At 44.2% G+C, this 19,088-nt stretch overlaps 2 protein-coding genes across 11 annotated transcripts in view; one reads left to right on the forward strand and one right to left on the reverse strand.

Moving 5' to 3' along the window:
- Nucleotides 1–288: 288 nt before the first annotated feature.
- Nucleotides 289–3,484, forward strand: LOC149354865 (uncharacterized). Its single transcript, XM_089583518.1, has 4 exons — nt 289–710; nt 797–1,062; nt 1,987–2,256; nt 3,200–3,484. The coding sequence occupies exons 1-4, from the start codon at nt 289–291 to the stop codon at nt 3,481–3,483; spliced, it is 1,242 nt and encodes a 413-aa protein (XP_089439644.1). The 3' UTR covers nt 3,484.
- A 4,030-nt stretch (nt 3,485–7,514) lies between these two features.
- LOC149354866 (rap guanine nucleotide exchange factor 6-like) overlaps nt 7,515–19,088 on the reverse strand; it is a 602,352-nt gene continuing 590,778 nt past the window's right edge. For 8 of the 10 annotated variants that reach the window (XM_089583523.1, XM_089583522.1, XM_089583525.1 and 5 more), the window contains 2 exons: nt 12,232–12,501; nt 7,515–9,391 (listed from right to left, as the gene is read on the reverse strand). In XM_089583523.1, the coding sequence (XP_089439649.1) occupies nt 9,360–9,391; nt 12,232–12,501 (302 nt within the window). In that variant the 3' untranslated portion in view covers nt 7,515–9,359. The remainder of the gene's footprint in view (nt 9,392–12,231; nt 12,502–19,088) is intronic. The other 2 variants (XM_089583528.1, XM_089583526.1) reach the window with 1 other exon arrangement.

Below are 19,088 nucleotides of genomic sequence, written 5' to 3' on the forward strand. Positions count from 1 at the left end.
AGCCTCGCACAAAAGAAACTACATGGAATCGGTGCTGCCGTTGTGCTGAAGCTTGCAGCGACTCTACCGTGTGGAAGCTCGCTGTATTTCGACCGATATTTTACCGGAACGCATCTTCTTGAGTCATTGGCTGAAAAGAACATCAGGGGGACAGGCACAATCATGAAATCACGGCTTCCGAAAGGGCTCAAGCTGAAAGGTGACCGGGAAATGCGTACGGAAGGTCGTTTTAGCTGAGCGTTTTTACGGCCAGCGGAGCGGAGCGGACGAGCGCGGACGCCACTGCGCATGCGCACATCGCTGGGCCGGCCAGCGTTTTTACGGAGCGAAGCTTACGCCCGCTGGGAAGCCCTCTCCAGCGGAGCGATGGGCAGCGCGCGAGCGTGCGTAAGAGCGCGCGGGCGTGTATGGGTATTCAAGATGGCAGCCGTCAACACAAGCACCGGCGCTGCTGCGTTGTCGACGGCGACCACAGCTCAGGCCCGTTTACAAGCTAAGAAAGCGCGGAGATGTTTCACAACTGACGAAGACTTGTGTCTTTTGCGGGAGGTGGCAGCGACCAGGCCGTTTGGAGATGACCATAAGTGGATCGAAGTTGTGCGCATCGTGAACCACGCGGTGGGCCGCGAACTTACTCTGCGTGGAGCAAAAGACCGCGTGGATTTACTAATCGGATACTGGCGACAGCAGGACGCCAAGAACCTGAAAAAGTGAGTTTTATTTCTGCACAACTAAATGCCGGGCACACTGATAGGCAGTCGTTAATTAACGTGCATGCTGTTTTCACATTATTCAGGTCTGGTACTGAAGAGCAATACGCGGAGAAAGAGCAGATACTCCAAGACCTCTCCGACTACGTTCGGACAATCAATTATGAGCCGAGGATAGCCCCAAGAAGTGGGGGCATTATGAACAGAAAACGGCCCGCAACAGCTGAGCGTTCAGTTTCCGTGTCCCTAACGGGTCCACGGGAAGGTGCGACTTTGGTGCAGGAAACGACTGGCTGCAGCAGTAATCCTAGCGTGGCTGCCGACCGAAGTTGCGAAATTGAATCAACGCATGGTAAGTCTTACCATGTGTGTGTCTAACCTTGCATGTTCTAGGTTTTGATTTTCTCTGCTGAAATATAAAAACGCTTATGAGTGGTAATTGTTGCGGGTATTCTATGCACTGTAAATACGTTCGATTCGTCAGAGCAGTCGAGTGCCTGAGCTTTTCATACTGAAAGTCTTTAGGGCTCACTTCACTCATCATTACTGTGGATGTCCTTACTGTTTTTTTGCTTTGGCTGCGAGCCTCCAAAAATAACCCGCGCAAAAATTGGCAAATCAAACTGCGTTGATTTTTTCAGTTTGCGTGCTGTCTAGAATGGCTCGTAAATAAAACAGCACAAACAGAAAAAGGCAATTGACGCGAAATGAGAGAAAGCTTATGCAGTCTTTCAAAACCGAGTCGATCATCGTCAGTGCCGCGTGGCCGGCCTCGGATGAATGATAAAAAAAAATACATTTCTCGATGAAGCAGCAGCAGGAATGAAAAGCCGTACTCACATGTTATAAAGCGTGAAACACGATTGCGGGCTGCCGTACTGTGGTTGTGGAAAGTGGCTTCGCTTACTTTATAACAAAGCAAGCCCACCGCCTAAGAAAAGGCGCTGCGCATCGTTTCGGGTTTCGGTTACCGCATGATTTGTATGGTGACTCCTAAGGACTTAAGCCCGATAAGTAATTTAGTTCCGTGGGTTCCTTTAGAGGGAACTTAGCATGCTTAATAACTGAAAGTAAACCACAGCGTCAGGAGTTCGCAGAGCGAAGGGCGACGATTGGCAACCATAATAACGCTGATTTTAATGTGGGCTCAACTAATTATGCAAATACTGAGGTTTGTAAGAATTAACAGACGATATACATTACTTATCTGTGCGAATGAAAAGCGGCTCCTAGGAAGGCTGCTACATTTTTGTGTCTACCTTTCTTTACACGTTAGAACCACAATCCCCGGCTGCTCAGCTGCTCCTCAATATGTACGAGCCGGATCCTCCAGAGACCTCGGCTGCTGCAGCTGCTGGTGGTGGTGGCGACCGCTATGAGCAACATGTGCAGGGACAAGTGCATAACCAGCACTCTGCAAATGTTAGTCCAGAGCAGCAACACATCCCCGCCGGGCGAACGCAGCCCCAGCCCACAAATGGAACGGACCAAGGAGGAGAGCGCCAGCCTGCAGCTAGGCGACAAGCTCTTTCCGTCGCCACTAGAGGTAGTATTTGAAGGCATATTTTAACAGTGCAAACACTAAGGATTCACTGAGTTGAAACGCCGTTGTATGATAGTTTGATATGCGGTTGTACTAGAACTTGACAAGTGTACATCACCTTGGCAGGTGACAGCAGAATTATTGATTGGTCGCAATGCACCACTGTACCAGGAGTTGTATGATGACTCCTATGCAGCGCTTCATTAATGTGTAATATAACATACAATTATTATATAAATATTAAGGATGTAAATAATTATATCGGCTAAATAGGGTGCTAAATGACTATCAAGGCTAATTATTTATTGCCAGGGCAGCTACGACCTAGCATGTCTTACGATGGTATCGTAGGATATATGTGATCATAATTAAGCACCGCCTGTGAATTTTTCATTCAGTGCGCTATCACCACAAAAATCTTTGTACCGCTCAAATTGAACATATTCACTACCTTTTTAGAAGTCACATTGCTCTAACATACCGCCGAACGCGCGTTTGTCTTTTTCCTGCCCATTGTGGTCTTGACATGCAGGGTGGATGAAAAAAAACAAAGAACACTCGTCATTGTCTTTCACACGGTCAAGAAACTTCTCTTTCCGCCTGTACATTGCAATATGGCGTGTATAGGACCCCAAAAACTTACCAAAAGAAAAGATGCCTTCATTAATATTCTGCCAATTAGTACACAGGCTACACTGCAAGAGGAACTCTGTTAGACAACAAAAATGGCACACAAGCAGAAACACAGGGGTCATAAACTGTTTACTGTCCTCGCAACAGTCCTTTTTATTTTTTATACAACGTGTATTGCGGTACCCGTTCTGTATACAAAGTCCCGCTTAGCCGCAAATACGTCTGATAGAAACGTATTTGTGACTATTTTGCTGCAGTGGAGAAGCTCAACTGAATTTAAGGTTGATAAAAAACTGCTTGTCTGTTTTTGCAGGAACCCGGGGGTTACAGAGCATCGGGCTTCAGCTGATCACTATGCGAGAAAGAAACGACTATGAGCTACGCATAAAAGCGCAAGAAATTGAAAAACAAAAAATTGAAAATGAAGCACGGCGGCTCGCTCTAGAGGAGCGCAGGTTGGACTTGGAGGAGAGAAAGCATGAGCTTGAAGTGAGACGTTATAATAGAGAACACGAGAATCTGCTTGAGAACGTACAGAGGATGTTCAACGAACAGACTCAAGCAATCTTTGATTTCTTAAGCGCAAACCGCGCATGACATGAATACCCAGAAAACTGTCCTGGCAAAGTGTTGTACATCTTGTGCTTGAATAAAACGCATTTCAGAAAGATGTGTGAATGGCAAAACTACTGAGGAGTAAGGTAAGTTTCTAGATCTGGTGGATCAAGGCCGAAGTAATGCGATACCTGGGCACCATACAAACATGTATGACAGTTTGCCAAAAGCGCACTAGCTTTATAGATACGCGGCACGTTCTGGCGGTACAGCTTTTGATTTTTCTTAAAGTCAACAAAGGCGAACAGTCCTGCAATTTTTCCAAATCCCCACTCCACGGCTTGTCTTACGCTGCTCATAGCTTTGTTGAACGCGCGCTGCTCCGGGGTGAGGGACACACCACCATATGGCTTCAGCAAAAGAGGTCGCAGTGGGTAGGCGGGGTCACCATAAATGCAGAAGTTGCGCCCTTGAACGAGCCTTTCTAGCTTCGAATATACGTTGCTGATCCCGAAGTTACCTAAAAGCAGAAGTGAATTATAAATGATCAGTACCCGTTTTGAAGCAGCTGGTATGGGAGGAGAAAACAATGTGCAGCATCGCATTATTGCACTTAACACTATTCCTTGGTTTCAACTGTTCGTTATTACTCACCAGCGTCATGCTTGCTGCCCGGGTATGATCCATCCAACTGGCAAATGATTCCATTGGGGCACATTATGGATTGGTATTTCAAGGCATGAAACCGCTTGTGCCCACTAAAGTAAAGTTTCTGATTTCTTGATGGCCGGCATATTGCCCTTGCTGTACCGTCGATGAAACCCCAGCAGTTTGTCAGCGGGGCACCTTTGGCGTGGACGGCCTGAAAATTTTAAGTGAAATTTTAAGTGTAAATTTGTAATTGCAAATGACAAACTTGACATTGATTCTGCTGTAATTGCGACTTACCTGCGAGAATTTCTCCAGAGTGTCGAGATTGAGCCAAGAATGGTTATTTACATCGTCAAGCAAGTGAAAAAACCGCTCTTCGATGTGGCGTAGAACTTCGTTCGTCAGTGACGATATCGTTGAACTGTGTCGCCCAAAAAGATCTTCAAGATCACACAGCCGGTTGGGATATGCTAGCCGTCGTAGGGTAATGCAGAGAGCTTCATCTGCGGGAACCACAACCCTTTGCGCAGTTACGACCTTTTCGGGTATGTGCAAGGCCCTCTGAAGTCTGCCTATATGCTCCTTCTCGAAACGAAAATACGTCCTAAAGACGCCATCGTCCATAGCATCAATGTTCAAAAGTCCGTGCACTGAAAGTGGCTCTCGTCGTGTCTCGCCAAATACCTCCAGGCACAACACATCTCCAATCTCGGTCCAGGTCAGTTGCGACAGCAGCAGCGGGTCCTGTAGTATGCTCTTCGGCATGATGCTAACAGCAGTAGCAGCCGCCAATTCGCAAATGCGCGCGAAAACAGCTATCTTGTTTTGTTTCGGCTTGATTTGACTAGCTCTGGCGAACATAATCTCTTTAACAGACTGCGCTTTTGTACATCTAAAACGCAACACTTACCAAATAATTAACTAAAAACACAGAATCTACCTTTACTAAACAGTTTCAGCGCATTATTAGCAGGCTTAATTGATATTCTTTTCACACTAACTCGATTTGCGACCGATAGGTGGAGCAGCAGAGCAAGCGACTCTACTCCGCTCGAGAAGACGGGCGATCCGCCCGACTAAAACTCTTTTCTCGCGCGCCTCTCCGCTGGCGTATGCGCTCGCCCGCTCCGCCCCGCTGGCCGTAAAAACGCTCAGCTAAAACTATCTAATGTCTCAGTGTGTCGGCACTGTCTCTAACATATGCATCACCAAGTGGTATGATAACAAACCGATCATGTTGGCCTCCACCCACGTGGACGTGGAGCCTGTGGATGAGTGCACACGATTTTCAAAACAGGAGCGAAAGAAAGTTGCTGTCAAGAGACCAGCAGTTGTCGCAGGGTACAACACTTACATGGGGGGTGTTGATCTCTGTGACAGAATGCTGAGCTACTACCCCACTACCATGCGCACAAAGAAGTGGACGATTCGGACCCTCGTATTCATGATGGATGTTGGAGTTGTGAACTCTTGGCTGCTTTACAAGCAAGACCATCGAGAGCTCGGCACACCGAGAAAAGACATCATGCAACTGCTGGACTTCAAGCTCGAGCTCGCCCATTTTTTGCTTGCCTCTGACAAGGGGTTTGCCTCAAGCGAAAGCGATTGCGAAGCCTTGAAACTGCGGAAGCCAGCAATTGTGCCACTTCCGTCACCATCTGTGCGCGCACTGGGTGCGTCACACATGCCGGAGCTCGTGGACCAAAAGTCCCCAAGCAGGTGTCGGAACCCCGGCTGCAGCGAAAGGACAAAGTTCCGATGCTGCAAGTGTAACTTATTCTTGTGTTTGACAGCTGGCCGCAACTGCTTCAAAGAATTTCACAAGAAATGAGGTCAGAGCGATCAATAAAAGCATGTGTCTGTGAAATCATGTTCCATGGTTTTTTTGACAACTTAGTCCCAGTGTGCAATATATTGCACATGTGATAACTTTTTAACGAAGCGTCATAGAAAATAAAGAATAACATCAGAATTATCTGTTTACTCTGATAAACTCAATTATAAAAAAAAATTAACTGGGTTTTACTACGTTATGTCTCGGGTCTCGGGAGGATAGGTGTCATGTGATGGAAAATATTTTTACTCGAACGGTTTGTAGTTAACATTTACTTGACTAGAGGGCGCTACTGATACACATTTTTTGATTTCACTTTATTTCGTTTTCTGGGTCATTTTGCTGGCGAAAATAAGCGCTGCTGTAATAATTGGCTTTGAAGACTCTTAAATATCATATTTTCGCATGTTAGCGGCAGTGGCGACAATTTTAGAAGTACCTTTTGCCTCCATGTAAAGCAGATCGCGTTTAACGTTTTCAGAACGCTATTCTATAACTTTCTTTGGGGATAAGTCGCGTGCGGCACGCTAACGTAATTTCCGTTAGGTCCGCTATCACGCTAACGCTATACTAAAACTCTCTATATTATATTGTGCGTCTGTGTGATCAAATTAAAATATCAGTTTTGATCAAAGGGAAAGGCACAGTAAACTGTCGCGCTTCTCGGCTGGGCGGCGGCGGTCGCGTTTCAACCGAGGTGAAACACAAAACGCGCCCGTAGGCTGTGCGATGCAAATTGAAAAATTGGTTTTTAGGAAAGGAAAAGGCGCCGTACCTCTCTCACATATCTCGGTGGACACCTGAAACAGAGGGAAGGGAGGAAAGTGGGAGAAGAAAGAGTTGCCGTAGTCCGCGTTCTGCGAAAGGGACGCGCATCGTGCGTCTGCGTGATCAAATGAAAATATTGGTTTTGATCAAAGGGAAGAAAACGGTGGCAAGGAGAAGCAGCGACGCTCAGACGACTCCATCGTCTGAGCGTCGCTGAATAGGGCAGGCTTACATGATGTGGGATAGGGTAGCTGAGCGGAATAGGGCAGGCTCACATGATGTGGGATAGGGTAGCGTGCCCACCACAGAATCTGCAGCCGGGAGAGTAAAGGGTAGGTTAGATAAGGGAGAGAACTGTGGGATTTGGGAAGGTGTGCGTTTGAAGCTGGCACCAGGAAATTTCATACGCTGGCCAAGTCTAATTTAGGGTGATGCCCTGGTAAATGGTCAACCAGCCCCTCACTGACCTTGCTCTGTGGTGAGGATAGGAGCTGGGCCCCACCTGGATAGTAATGTCTGAGGTGTGCGAGTGGGCCACCTCATTCCCGGGAGGGAGGAGTGTATGGGGGTCCGAATGAGCTGGATGGTGTGGGTGGAGGGTTTAGATTGTAGTGATGGAAGAGAGACAGCCTTTACAGAGATTATTGATTGCAGTTTTGGAGTCACTGATAATTTTGGGGGTTGGGCTGGAGGAGATGGCTAGCGCGATGGCTGCCTACTCGGCGATATCTGGGGAAGCTGCCATGACAGAGGCAGAGAAAGCGGAATGGTAGGTGAAATGTAGGCCATGTAAGGCGCCTTGGCAATAAATGGACAGACATGAAAGCATTTCCATATTTATTATGGATTTGTCTTAACTATGTACAGCTCTGATATGACCACTATACAACAGATCTGTTTTGTCTCTGCCTTCTTTACATGACCATAGAAGTTCTTGTCCTGGCAGTACAAAAATATCTTGGGGGAAAAAACAATGTTACAACAGTGATGAGGCAGCAGTGCGCACAAGGCTTGAAGAAAACACGGGTGAATGCCCGAATTTTGTTGGAAATTTCACCAAGGCCAGATACTGCTTAAAAGACCACACGTTTAAGTAGAAAAATGAACCTTGTGCAGCTGCTGCTGCTGCTGCTGAACGGACAGGCACGCTCTCCGTAACAGCAATAATGTTTTAAATGCAGGCTTGTAACAGCGGAGCCAGAGCGGTTTTGCAAGGGGTGCAACTGATACCTGAGGAGTTGATACAGACAAAGAATAATACTGATGCTACAGCAACACATTCTAGACAAAGCAGGGAATGGAAGCAACAGCTTTTCACAGGACAGTAATAACTGACAACATGTGTTTAAACAAGACGCTGCATGCCTGTAAGAGGCCACAGCCTAAAAGCTTTGTTCGTCAAGTTTTACATATTGCTACTTTTGAAAGCACAAACTTAACATGATGGTAATAACTTCAGTGTATGCAACAGCTGGACTCTTGTGTCATAATTAGATTGCTGTCACACTGTCTCATGAGTCAACAAAATGAGGTGACTAAACTCAAAAGCTCAGCATAAAAGGCCTGTTACTTATGTGCTATGAATAACTTGAAAAAGAGCATGCAGTCAAACTTTCTGCAGCCATTTCAAATGCAAGGTAAAGAACTTCAGAGGGCAGCAGACACAAAGGACCTTCTTTGCCGGCTGAACTGGCAACAGCACTAGCTGTCCATTAATAACTTTCACCCATGCATTGTCGTAATATTGTCAAGCTCTCACAACACTGCTTGTGTACCTTATTACATACGAAATGAGAGACCACAGTACACAAAGCTAGAAGAGGTGCAAAGGAGTGGGCACAAGTCACATTGTATGGGCAAGCCCAGCACAGCCGAGCCAGTTGCAAAAAGTAAGGGAAAGGAACAGGCACAAAGAACATTAAAAGGAAGCAACATTAAAACTGGACCAGTGCAATGTCAATACAGGGATGGCAAAAGAAATGTCTTGCCCTATATACAAAACTCTTACATTACACAGTTTGCCCTCTTAAGAAGTTCAAATCTCAATGCAAAAGCAAAAAGGTACAACACAAGGCATCTTGCTGTCACACCCAAAGACAAAACGAGTGAGTTTGACCCCTTTTACTAAAGGCCGTCATGAGAATATGATACAAGCAACGTGCAAGAAGGGGCGGTTCCAGACGTGGTGCATTAAATGTTACACTAATATATAAAAAGCATTTGTACACATCACTAGATCTTTGGTTTTTTTTCTTCTTCCAAGTTTTGCTTTCCTAGTGCACACTTGTAGAAATCAAGTAGGCATTGCTCAGCCCTGCTCAAAGTGCAAGCTCGAAACAAGGTGCTGTAGTGCTAGACAGAGAAATGCATAAAAAGCAGTCTAATGATGGCAAATGTCCACACTTTCCTGAAACGAAAGAGACGACAAAGCAAAGCGCAAAAAAAAAAAATGGGCGCAGTCTCTTTTGCACAAACTGTCTTGTACTCCAACGCACACACACACACACTGCCATGTCACTTGGAGGCAGTGCAGACGGCACAGCTTGCTCGCATCCGTCGTAGACTAGTGGCCCCCTCGAATTGCTTCTTCATCAATGGCAGCCAGTTTTGCTCATGGAGCTCTGCATTCAGTGCAGTCTGGTTTCTTGCTGTCCATTATAAGAGATCACACAGCAGAGACCTGTGTTTCATCTTCATCTGTGTGGATCACGGAGAAAACAGTGGGGAGAGAGGGAAAAAGAAACTGCATGAATGTCTGCCACCAGGGAGAGACAACACATACAATCATTACTAAAACCAGTAGAAAAATTTAAACCAACAAAAAAATGCTCTTTACACCAAGGATGACTCCAACCAATTTTGGTTATTAGTAAAAATTCTACATCTCTTTCTGGCGATGCTGATGTTTGGCCGGCAGCAAAAGATGCTTTTATTGCCAAAAAAAATTGCATTTAACAATTTTTCCACTACTTAGTTCACCTCATGATGTCAAGATCAAAACGCACGCAGTGATCATCGCCTGAGAGTGTATGGTGATGTAGCCCAGCCTCACTGAACCTCACACGAAAAACTGTCTTGACACACTGCAGTTTACTCAAGAAAATAGCTGGCACCTGCATTTAATTTTTTTGCCTTTTCTAGCTTATTGAAGCACTGCCTTCAGTGAAAGTAGTCTTTGTCATTAGAACGGGGCACCCTATCAACCAAGGCAGACTTCAGTTTGTCCTCAATGTCCGCCTATCTTTAAGAGGTTCCTTATCTCAACCTGCAGCTACCAACAGAACTTTAGCACAGAACTACTGGGCAATATTTGCTAACTACCGTCAGATAAAACAAAACCAGAAAGTGAGACAAAGTGAAAAGTGTTTTGCAAGCACCATTTTAGGCGAATAAAAAACTCAAGATTGACATAGCCCTGGCACTACCTTTACAACAATTAAGGTAAACAATAGAATGAAAGTAAATACAATTAGCACAACAAAACTTCAAGCTCGACTTGTCAGTTCTTAGAAGGGTCTTTTGTAGGGCCAACGAGATGTCATAGATTATACAACAGAGTAGCATTGTCCTGCTGTCTTCTCTGCTGCATCTTCTAGGATTATGAATCAACAAGCACAGCAACCATTTCACACAGCACCACAGAAGCTGGCAGAATGAGCCAGCACAATTGCCTACATGGGAAAAAAGGTTGGCCAGGAAATCAGCTCACCATATGTAATCAAAGCATGGTAAAGACTACAGCACCAACCTAAGCTATCCTCAACCCTGTATTCGACGTTAAGGCAAAGACAACAAATGAGTGTTGATGCAAATGCTGAAGCGGTCTCATGAATGCTGTCTTCAGTTTAAAATGCCTGTACATGATTTTTGAGTCCTCAGGAGCTAGTTAATTTTTTTTTCCAGTGCCTTTGCTGAAGTCTGAAATCTAATCTTTCATGCAATGGAAAGACCATTCCTTTCCAAACAACTCACTAATCCCACATACTCAGTTGGGGAACAGCTTCAACACAGCACTCCTGCACATAAGAATGGAGTGATACACAGGCACTGAAAAATTGAGAACCATGTACAGAGTGCGACAGTACACACAAAAAGTTCAGACCGCCAGCAGCAAGGCCAAAGAATGCAGCAGAAAAGCATGCAGCATAGCAAGCATGCAGGCAGGCATATTCAAGGCGGGGTCCGAGATAATTACACACACACACCCACACAAAACAAAACAAAACTGAAGAAAGGGCCAACACCATGAAAACATATTGCTCTCCACCCACCACTCCAGTAGAAAACACTCGGGCATGCTCGTGGTGAATAGAGCTGTATTCTCAATTAGACTGCTCAGGCAATGCAACTTCTACTCCAAAATATGGCCAAAATCAACCACATCCAGTGTGGTCAGGTAATATATGACATAGACAGATGCAACAAAAACCTTAACATGAAATTATGAGTGTTGACTTAGCAAGGGCTACAACTGCATTGACAGACTTGACTTAGGTGTTCTTTCTGTGCCATAAATATGGCTTGAAATCTGTAAAGGATTGTTTTCTGAGTAATTCCATGCACTGAAATATAAACTCCTCTTCCATATATTTATGTTGTATTAATTTAGCCAACCAACCCTATTACAGAAAACTGATCTGAATTTACAACTGCTCAAAAAAAAAAATTTATTACCTAAATCAAATTTTATTTCTTGGCACTTTATTTCTCTATGAGCAGACTGATGACATAGCAGCAGTGGAGCTGTATTTACTTGTCTTATCAAAAAATCCTTAAAGCTATGGTTCACTCAACCAATCTGAGAAACAATGCAAAGTATACAAACAGACAGAAGCAGCAGTACAGGTGTTCACTCTTGCTGTCCACTTCTATACTTAGCACTCCTTTTAGACAATGTAAAGAACCATCTCACTAATGCTGACAAGTTTACAGTGGCTACCTGTTATTAGCAAATGCTAAAACTTAAGTATAGCCAAGCTTCAAGAAAAGCTAACACGCCAAGCCTCCAATTCAAAGCTTTAGCCACTCAGCACTGCAAGAATCTTCTGCCTGAGAGCAGCTCCAGAGGGTCCAGCTTCTAGTTAAATATGCAGCTCCAAGGCAAAACTTTTTCTCAACTTCAAGACTGGAATTGCCCTTCCTAAATACAAAGAAGAAAATAAAGGCAGGCAAAACTGAGCTAACACCCAAACATGTACTAGCATGGGTGCTTCTATGTACCATCTTCATCACAATAAACTTAAAAGATGTATGTTAAACTGTATTACACTTCTGGAGCACATGTCAACTGCAAGAACCCAACATTCATGTTTACAGGAGAAAACTAAACCTCACATCCACACAGTACATGCTGTCCAGTGAAAAAAGGCCCAGATGGCACCAGAAATGAAAACGCACAAGATATCTGCCCACATTAAATATTACATGACCCATACACACTACGAACAGATTCACAACAGACCCAGACACCAAACAGGCATAGAACTTGGTGACAGTGTGTCCCGCAGTGAAGCCCTTTGGCCAGGGAGGACACCTACCCTCCTCGTCCGCCTCATGATCAGTAGCCGGGTCAGCAGCCACTTCGCAGGCATAGCTGGATGCTGCTGCTGCCGCGACTGCTGCAGTGGCCGCCATGACCTCTTGACTGCGGGCGCGATGTAGCCGCTGGGCCTGTCGGCTTCGAGCTGCCATCTGGGCAGCTACATTGTAGTCAGGGGGTCTTCGAGGTGGCCCCGCCCCCTTGGGAACGGGGGGTGGGTCTCGTGGGGGAGGGGGAGGCATCAGCAGGCATGACGGGGACATGGGGCCTGGATACGCCGGGGGACCAAGCGTGCGCCGAGGAAGGGAAGCAGATGAAGGGAGAGGGCAAGAACAAGCCAACACAAATGAGTGAGAAATGCAGGCAGCATATATACCGAGGAATGGCACTAGCCAAGCTGCAAATGCATTGCAGGCAAAGCCGGCAGCTAAGCACCAATGTGGAACAGCAGTCGGGGCTGAACAGCAACTTCGCACATGGTAAACGCAAAGCATGGAAGCGATGACCACGAGTTTCTGAGTTCTGTAGATAGCTCAAGTTTTCAGGTCTTTGAAGACCTGAAACGGGCAACTGTAACGGGGCTTGTGATTAGTAGTTTAAAAAAAAGTGAACCTAAAATTTTTTTTTATTTCACAAAAATGCTTAGCTTCAGGACTACTTTTCATAAGCAAAGAATATTTCTGCTTAGTCCCCACTGCTTGGCTAGGAATGAAATTAATGAAGGACCTGTCATAAATAGGAATCCATTATCAGTACTACATGCTCAAATGGTTATGGGCCACCCAAATGAATACACCCACAAGTAATGTCAAGGCCTAACTCCTGCACAAGAGAACCCTCGTTATCCCAAAGTTGTAAAAATGGAGAAAAACTGAGATAAACAGAGTTTAGAGAAAAATAAAGCACCAAAATTATAGCACATTGATCATGGATTGTAAAAATTTAAGCTTTTCACCTAGGTTCAGTTTGCCATGAAAACCCAGTGGTTACTTATACGAAATTAAGTTCTCTGTAGCAGCATGGCACAGTGGGAACACCTAATAAAGCGCATGCAACCACATTGCTGATACAGTAAGTAATGTGAAAGGTAGGGGGAAGAGATCCCTTGTGCCCCTACTCTATGACTGCCTGATTGTGATTTGCCTCGAAACCAGATTGCCTCAAGCCCCCACCTCGAATTCCTCAAGATTCAAGCCAGAACTGGAGGCAATGCACATCTGCTATCAACGCAGTACCAGAATATTGCGAAGTACACAGCGGAGGTGATGGGCATGCATAGAAGCATTTTAGAACAGACTAGCTTGTTGGCTCGCAGTGTGACCAGCAGGTCATGGAAACCACTATCTGATGACCCTTTTCAACCTGAGCTCCCACAGGCTACATTTAAGGATATCCAAATTTTATCACAAAAAACCTTTAGAGATAAATGGCCATGGACACATGGTACCTATCTGAGTTTATTGCGCAATGCGAGAAACTTTTGTATTCATCAATATTTCGAAATTAGCGAATGCCCAAGTTAACGAAGGTTTACTGCACTTTTCTCAAGAAGCCGCGGTTTGTTTTCAAATTGCCTTCTTTGCATGAAAAAAATTTTTTTGTGAGGATATTCTTAAACTGCACACAGGTGATATCTGACTGATACAAAATAAAAATAATCACTGAATCACTCACAAAACCACCAGCATAAAAAGCCAAATCTTAAAGGGCCCTTAAATGGTTGACACTGAGTTTAAGGAAAGAGATACTGAATAGCCCATCACCATCCTGCAAAAATTTTCTATCTAGCTCGTGCAGAACCAGAGGTAACAGTGATTGAGAACGACCCTTTCTCTTTTCTGTCTGAACTCATTCATTAGAGGAAGTCGGAAAGAAGAAAAAAATTCCAGGCCAGGATCACTCTCTGCCCAAAGATATGTCATGGGCTCCGCTGTTTACTTCCAACTGGAGCACTCGCTTCCCTGTCTCTAGTCTGGCTGTGCCCCCCCCCATATACTTGCTTCATCTACAAATGCAGTTGCAGTTTTTCTCACACATGCGGGGTGCAACGTGTGTCATGGCAGGGCAATGACAGTGTACGGAGTCATAAAGTAGATTTCACACAAGAAATTGGCAGCAGATGTCGCCGCAAGCCGCGAGAATGAGAATTCTTTAATATTATTTGTAAACTATTGGTTTGCTTTTGAGGACTTCTAAGCATCATGAACGCCCAATAGCTTTTATCCTACGTAATGATGATGATGGATTTTTATTGCACAGGGGCATCTGTGGCCAAAGAGCGCCATGGCACAAGGTATTTTTCTTCTTCTCAAGGTTGGGTCAAAGACCCATTTCCCAAGCGTTTCGCCCTAAATAAGCTGAGCACCAGGCCAGGGGAAAGCTTGCACCCATTGTGTCACCGGTGGGTACCTGGCGGCACTGGGGATCGAACCCCACACCTCCCGCATGCAAGGAGGATGCTCGCACGACTAGGCCACTGCCGCGGTCAACTCTGCGCAATTTTACAGCCACCTTTAAAGCTGTTTGGGTACTTTAAGTTTGATCACATCATTGCCATTATAAATCAGGAAAGTTTCACAATGAGCTTAGCTTTAACGCCTACACTATGAAATGCACAACTAGTGCACAGGTGAGAAAACCATATTAATGAATTGCGAAAGCGAGTGGAAGTGAACTTAGTACTATTAAAAGCAAAATGATAGTAAGAACAATAACTCTGAAAAATACAATGACTAGGCTGGCTCCAAAAAGAAAAATAAAGCTGGTCCTAACTGAATTATAGTGAAATGAATAAAAAAAATCTTGTGGGCATGCCCTGGAGCCGCTACATCCTGAAGGCATAAGCCCAAAGTTGACAAGCAAGCATCTGATGATGGGGGATTAATCAATTAGAAGGCAGTTTCAATGAAAAACTATAACGCAATTTCAGTAACATACTGTTACTTAATACGAATAAGCAGCAATAGCGGAAGAAGCGGGATTTGGTTATGATAACAGCTAAACCAAGAAAAGAAGCGAGAAAGCATTAAGGGCGAGGCATAAACTGCTAGAAGGGCTTGCAATACAAACATGCAGAAATGAAGTGCCACAGAGGACAAGAAGCCCAAAAGCAATTTTTTCTTCCCAAGTTGAAGACACGGGCACACATCTTGCTCAAATGCACATTAGCTCTTTGAAAACACACAAACAAAAATGCATATCTTATCAACACATCTCCCAGCATTTGGTCGCTTCAAAGATAATACACCAAGGAACACTGTGCATATCTCTCATTCATTGCTCACAACAGCAATACAAAGAAAGAGCATGTATTTTTAGAGCCTAGATAAGGTGCCTCATCAAACGCAAAGCTCATGTGGAAGACTTTTGAAATCAACTGACCATTCTTTTTACACACGCCGTAGCCAAGGTTTTGCATGCTAAACTGACGTAGGCTTAATTAGGCAAGACAAAATGGATGCAGAGGTACAGGTCTGCAAACTGAACAGATTAACAATATATGCACTCACATTTATGTCAACACAAAAATAATGATGGTAGCCATGTTACACAACAGCACTGAATGCAAGAAAAGTGGAAAAAAAAAAAAAAGCTGCCATCTACCACAACCAAGGATGCACTGTTCTCAGCCTGGAACCTTTTATTGACGATAAATCACAAACTGAGCTTGAAGAGTACACACACTTGCAAAGCCATGACTTTTTTCATGTTGAGCTCTTTACGTTTCTCTTCCATCAGCGACATCCTTCTCTTAAAAATCTCCTGGATACGTGCATCACCAAGGCACTTGTGTTGTGTGGCATGGTTCTTGGAAGCTCACAACATGCTAAAGCTTTGTCCTTTACCGGTGGTGTTTGAAATCAATAAATGACCCAGCACACCCTGTGCCATAAAACCTTGTTATAACAGGCTCTTTTGCAGTAACAATTATTTTGTTGCAGCCTTAGATATAAACCAAGACACCTTTTTAGAAAAAAATAAAACTGTTTTATTCCTTATTTGTACTATGCTTTGTGAACGCAATTTGTTCACAGCATTGTGAAAAACCGTGTGCTATCAGATTTCCTCAATTATGCGTGCAACTGCCAAGGCACATGCTATTAATAAAAATAAACAAGTTCTTTTTATAAACAATAAGAACAAAAATTGGGCACAATGCAAAATGTGTTCCAGCTTACTGAATTATAAAAGCATGTGAACAAGTAGCTACAAAAAAATACAACACAAAATGCAGTTGTATTCAGCTGATACACAAGCTTAACAAACCCCTTATGCACAAACTAAGCTCTCAGTTACAATAGAAGACTTGAGAAAGCTGAACAGTTAGAGCACAAATTTTGGCTGCTGCCTTGTATGAAAGGCAACACTTTTTTCTCAGAGTGTTTTCTGTTTTCAACAATGCAACTGACTACTGCATCCAAGTCAGGTTACAGCACAGCAACACTTGTCAACAAAAGCATATCAGCACAATGGCAGAAAGGAACCATGTACACACTCCCCAACAAAATTAGAAAAGTGGCACAAGGCAACAGGTAAAAAAAAAAAAAACTACAAACATGAGGTATACAGTGTGCACACATAGGTGACACTGCAGAAGAACGACAAGGCACAGCACTTTCTCACTGTCCTCGGGCATGTTCTTCATGGTCAAGACCCATAAAAACAGACGTTCTGTTATAAACCATTGCAAGAATGGCACACTATAAAAGAATAAAAGACTCTGGCATAATATTTGGGGACTAAACTTGGTTCTTTTCTTTCGGTGCTGACGACACATTCTTAGTCAAAACCTCTGATCTAATAATTGAATTTCTAAGCTTAAAAAAAAAGTTTTTTTATGTCTAGACAAAGGACCTTTTTCTCCCTACCCTGACACCTAATGGCCTGTGTCAGTGATTCAGTCGTCAGACATGGTATAACAGCATTTCAAAACACGACAGGCTTTCTAGGAGGAATTGTTTTAGAAGTTCTCTGTTTATACAAGCCTAGGTTTTGCGACAGGAACAATATATTTACATTCAGTCCTTCACACATGCTGCGGATGTAGTTTTCTTACAGATGCAATAAAAGAACCGGAAGTGTACGAGATGACCGAAAGTTTGCCCTGAATAAAGTACTTAAACTTTTAACAGATGTAGGCTTCTTACGGGGGATTTCTTACTGCCACTTATCTCAGTCTCTCCCTCACTGGCGAGGAGATGGCAGAGTTGTATCCTATCCGTCAGGTGCCTTGTGGTTCTTGCTCAGACAAGGTTTACGGCTAAGGCTGCCCGAGTGCACCTTAAAATTAAATTTCTTAATGACCGTTGACCATACCTTAAGCCCTGTACATTTTGTCTTTTAAATAACTGCATTGCGCTTACCACCGTCATTATATGCCATAAATCATACTCTTAACTTTAAAGTGTTGCATGCACTCAGTTATAGAGGCAGAATACACTTTGAAACAAACTCATGAGCTGCCAAATGATCAGCACACCAGGTTTCTAGACCTTGATTCTATACCCCTCAAGGCTACGTCTAATGAGTGCTTGAACCGTGGGGTAATAAAACCTATGCTACCTTTTGGATTTGCCCACTAAACGATTGTCAAAAAGGCATACTGTAGTTATAGTAGGACCCAGCTGCTACTTTCCCGAATGCTGCATTTACTGGCTGCTAGGCTTTCATAAGCCAGTTGTGCTCTAGCTCCCATAGAAACCCATGCAATACAAACTCAGCTGTTACATGGCAGTTTTGGTAGCATTCTCGAATGGTACGTCGTGACTGTCACCTTGTGATAATGTTTTTACCCCATGCTGGCATTCTGACAGCTTACATAGAGCGCATGCAGTACAGCACTGACATGCTGGCAAAAGCTAACTCCATCCACGCTTGACCGCTACCGTTTTTGACAGTTTCGAGATGCATTCCACCCACGCCAACGCCGCGTATGCTTATGAGCAGCATGAATTTTGTTGTGGCTGTTGGTGCAGTCTATCACAGCTGCAATGTGAGCGTGAACCGAAGGTGCAAATATGAAACTATGCAGTGGCAGGCTCAGGGACATTATATATGCGCTGTTTTCTTGTCTCCTGCAGCCTAAGGGCTCAGTTCACACATTCAAATAGATGAGGATTGCGCAGGATTAAAGTGGCCACCTCGAAAACAGCAGAGAAGCCTTCACGTGCTGCAACTACACCAACCTTGCGCGCATTCCCTCCTTGCTGCTGCCTCCCCTTCCACCGACAGCTGCTAAAGCAGACGGAGAACCATTTTAAGGTATTTCAGATGTCCTGCACATGCAAAACGATCGCGAGACCCGCAAAGCTTTGCAGACTACAAAGAAGCATGTTGTGCTAGCAGAAAATTTTTTTTTAAATGCGGCAGGCAATGATGTGCAAATTTTCATACGCTGATTTCAGCTACTATATCTCCCGGCTGGTATGTTTTGTTTCCACAGTCCTGTCAAAAATGTAACAGCGGGTCTCTACTGTACATAGTTTACATAAGCCTTTGCCAAACCTTACCAGCAACAATGAGCGGACAGTCTCCTGAAGCTATTAAAAGGCATGTAGACATGGGTTACCCAGTAAGCCTTCTAGCATCGGAAAGCTTATTCAGATCATAGCATAGTTCCCACATAAAAGTTCTCTCATAAAACTTCACACTGAATAAAGGGAGCAGTGAAATGCGAAACATGAACTGTTTTTGCCATTTGAGCACCTGTCACGGATATGACAAAATAGATTCTGATAACGAACGATAATGATCGCTTCCCTGCATGCTGAAGTGGCTCCGGTTTTGATAAACACGGCTTTGAAAGTCTTTGATTCGGTGAAACATAGCGCACTGATTATAAAATTGAATTACTCT

Source organism: Amblyomma mixtum, chromosome 3, assembly GCF_055824585.1.
Source record: "Amblyomma mixtum isolate Tamu chromosome 3, ASM5582458v1, whole genome shotgun sequence".
Lineage (NCBI taxonomy): Eukaryota > Metazoa > Arthropoda > Arachnida > Ixodida > Ixodidae > Amblyomma > Amblyomma mixtum.

Excerpts from the sequence above, each read along its gene's own strand:
- LOC149354865 (XM_089583518.1), top strand. The coding sequence starts at position 289 with ATGCGCACATCGCTGGGCCGGCCAGCGTTTTTACGGAGCGAAGCTTAC. Across the intron at positions 711-796 it reads GACGCCAAGAACCTGAAAAA|GTCTGGTACTGAAGAGCAAT; the intron begins GTGAGTTTTATT and ends CACATTATTCAG. Across the intron at positions 2,257-3,199 it reads TCTTTCCGTCGCCACTAGAG|GAACCCGGGGGTTACAGAGC; the intron begins GTAGTATTTGAA and ends CTGTTTTTGCAG.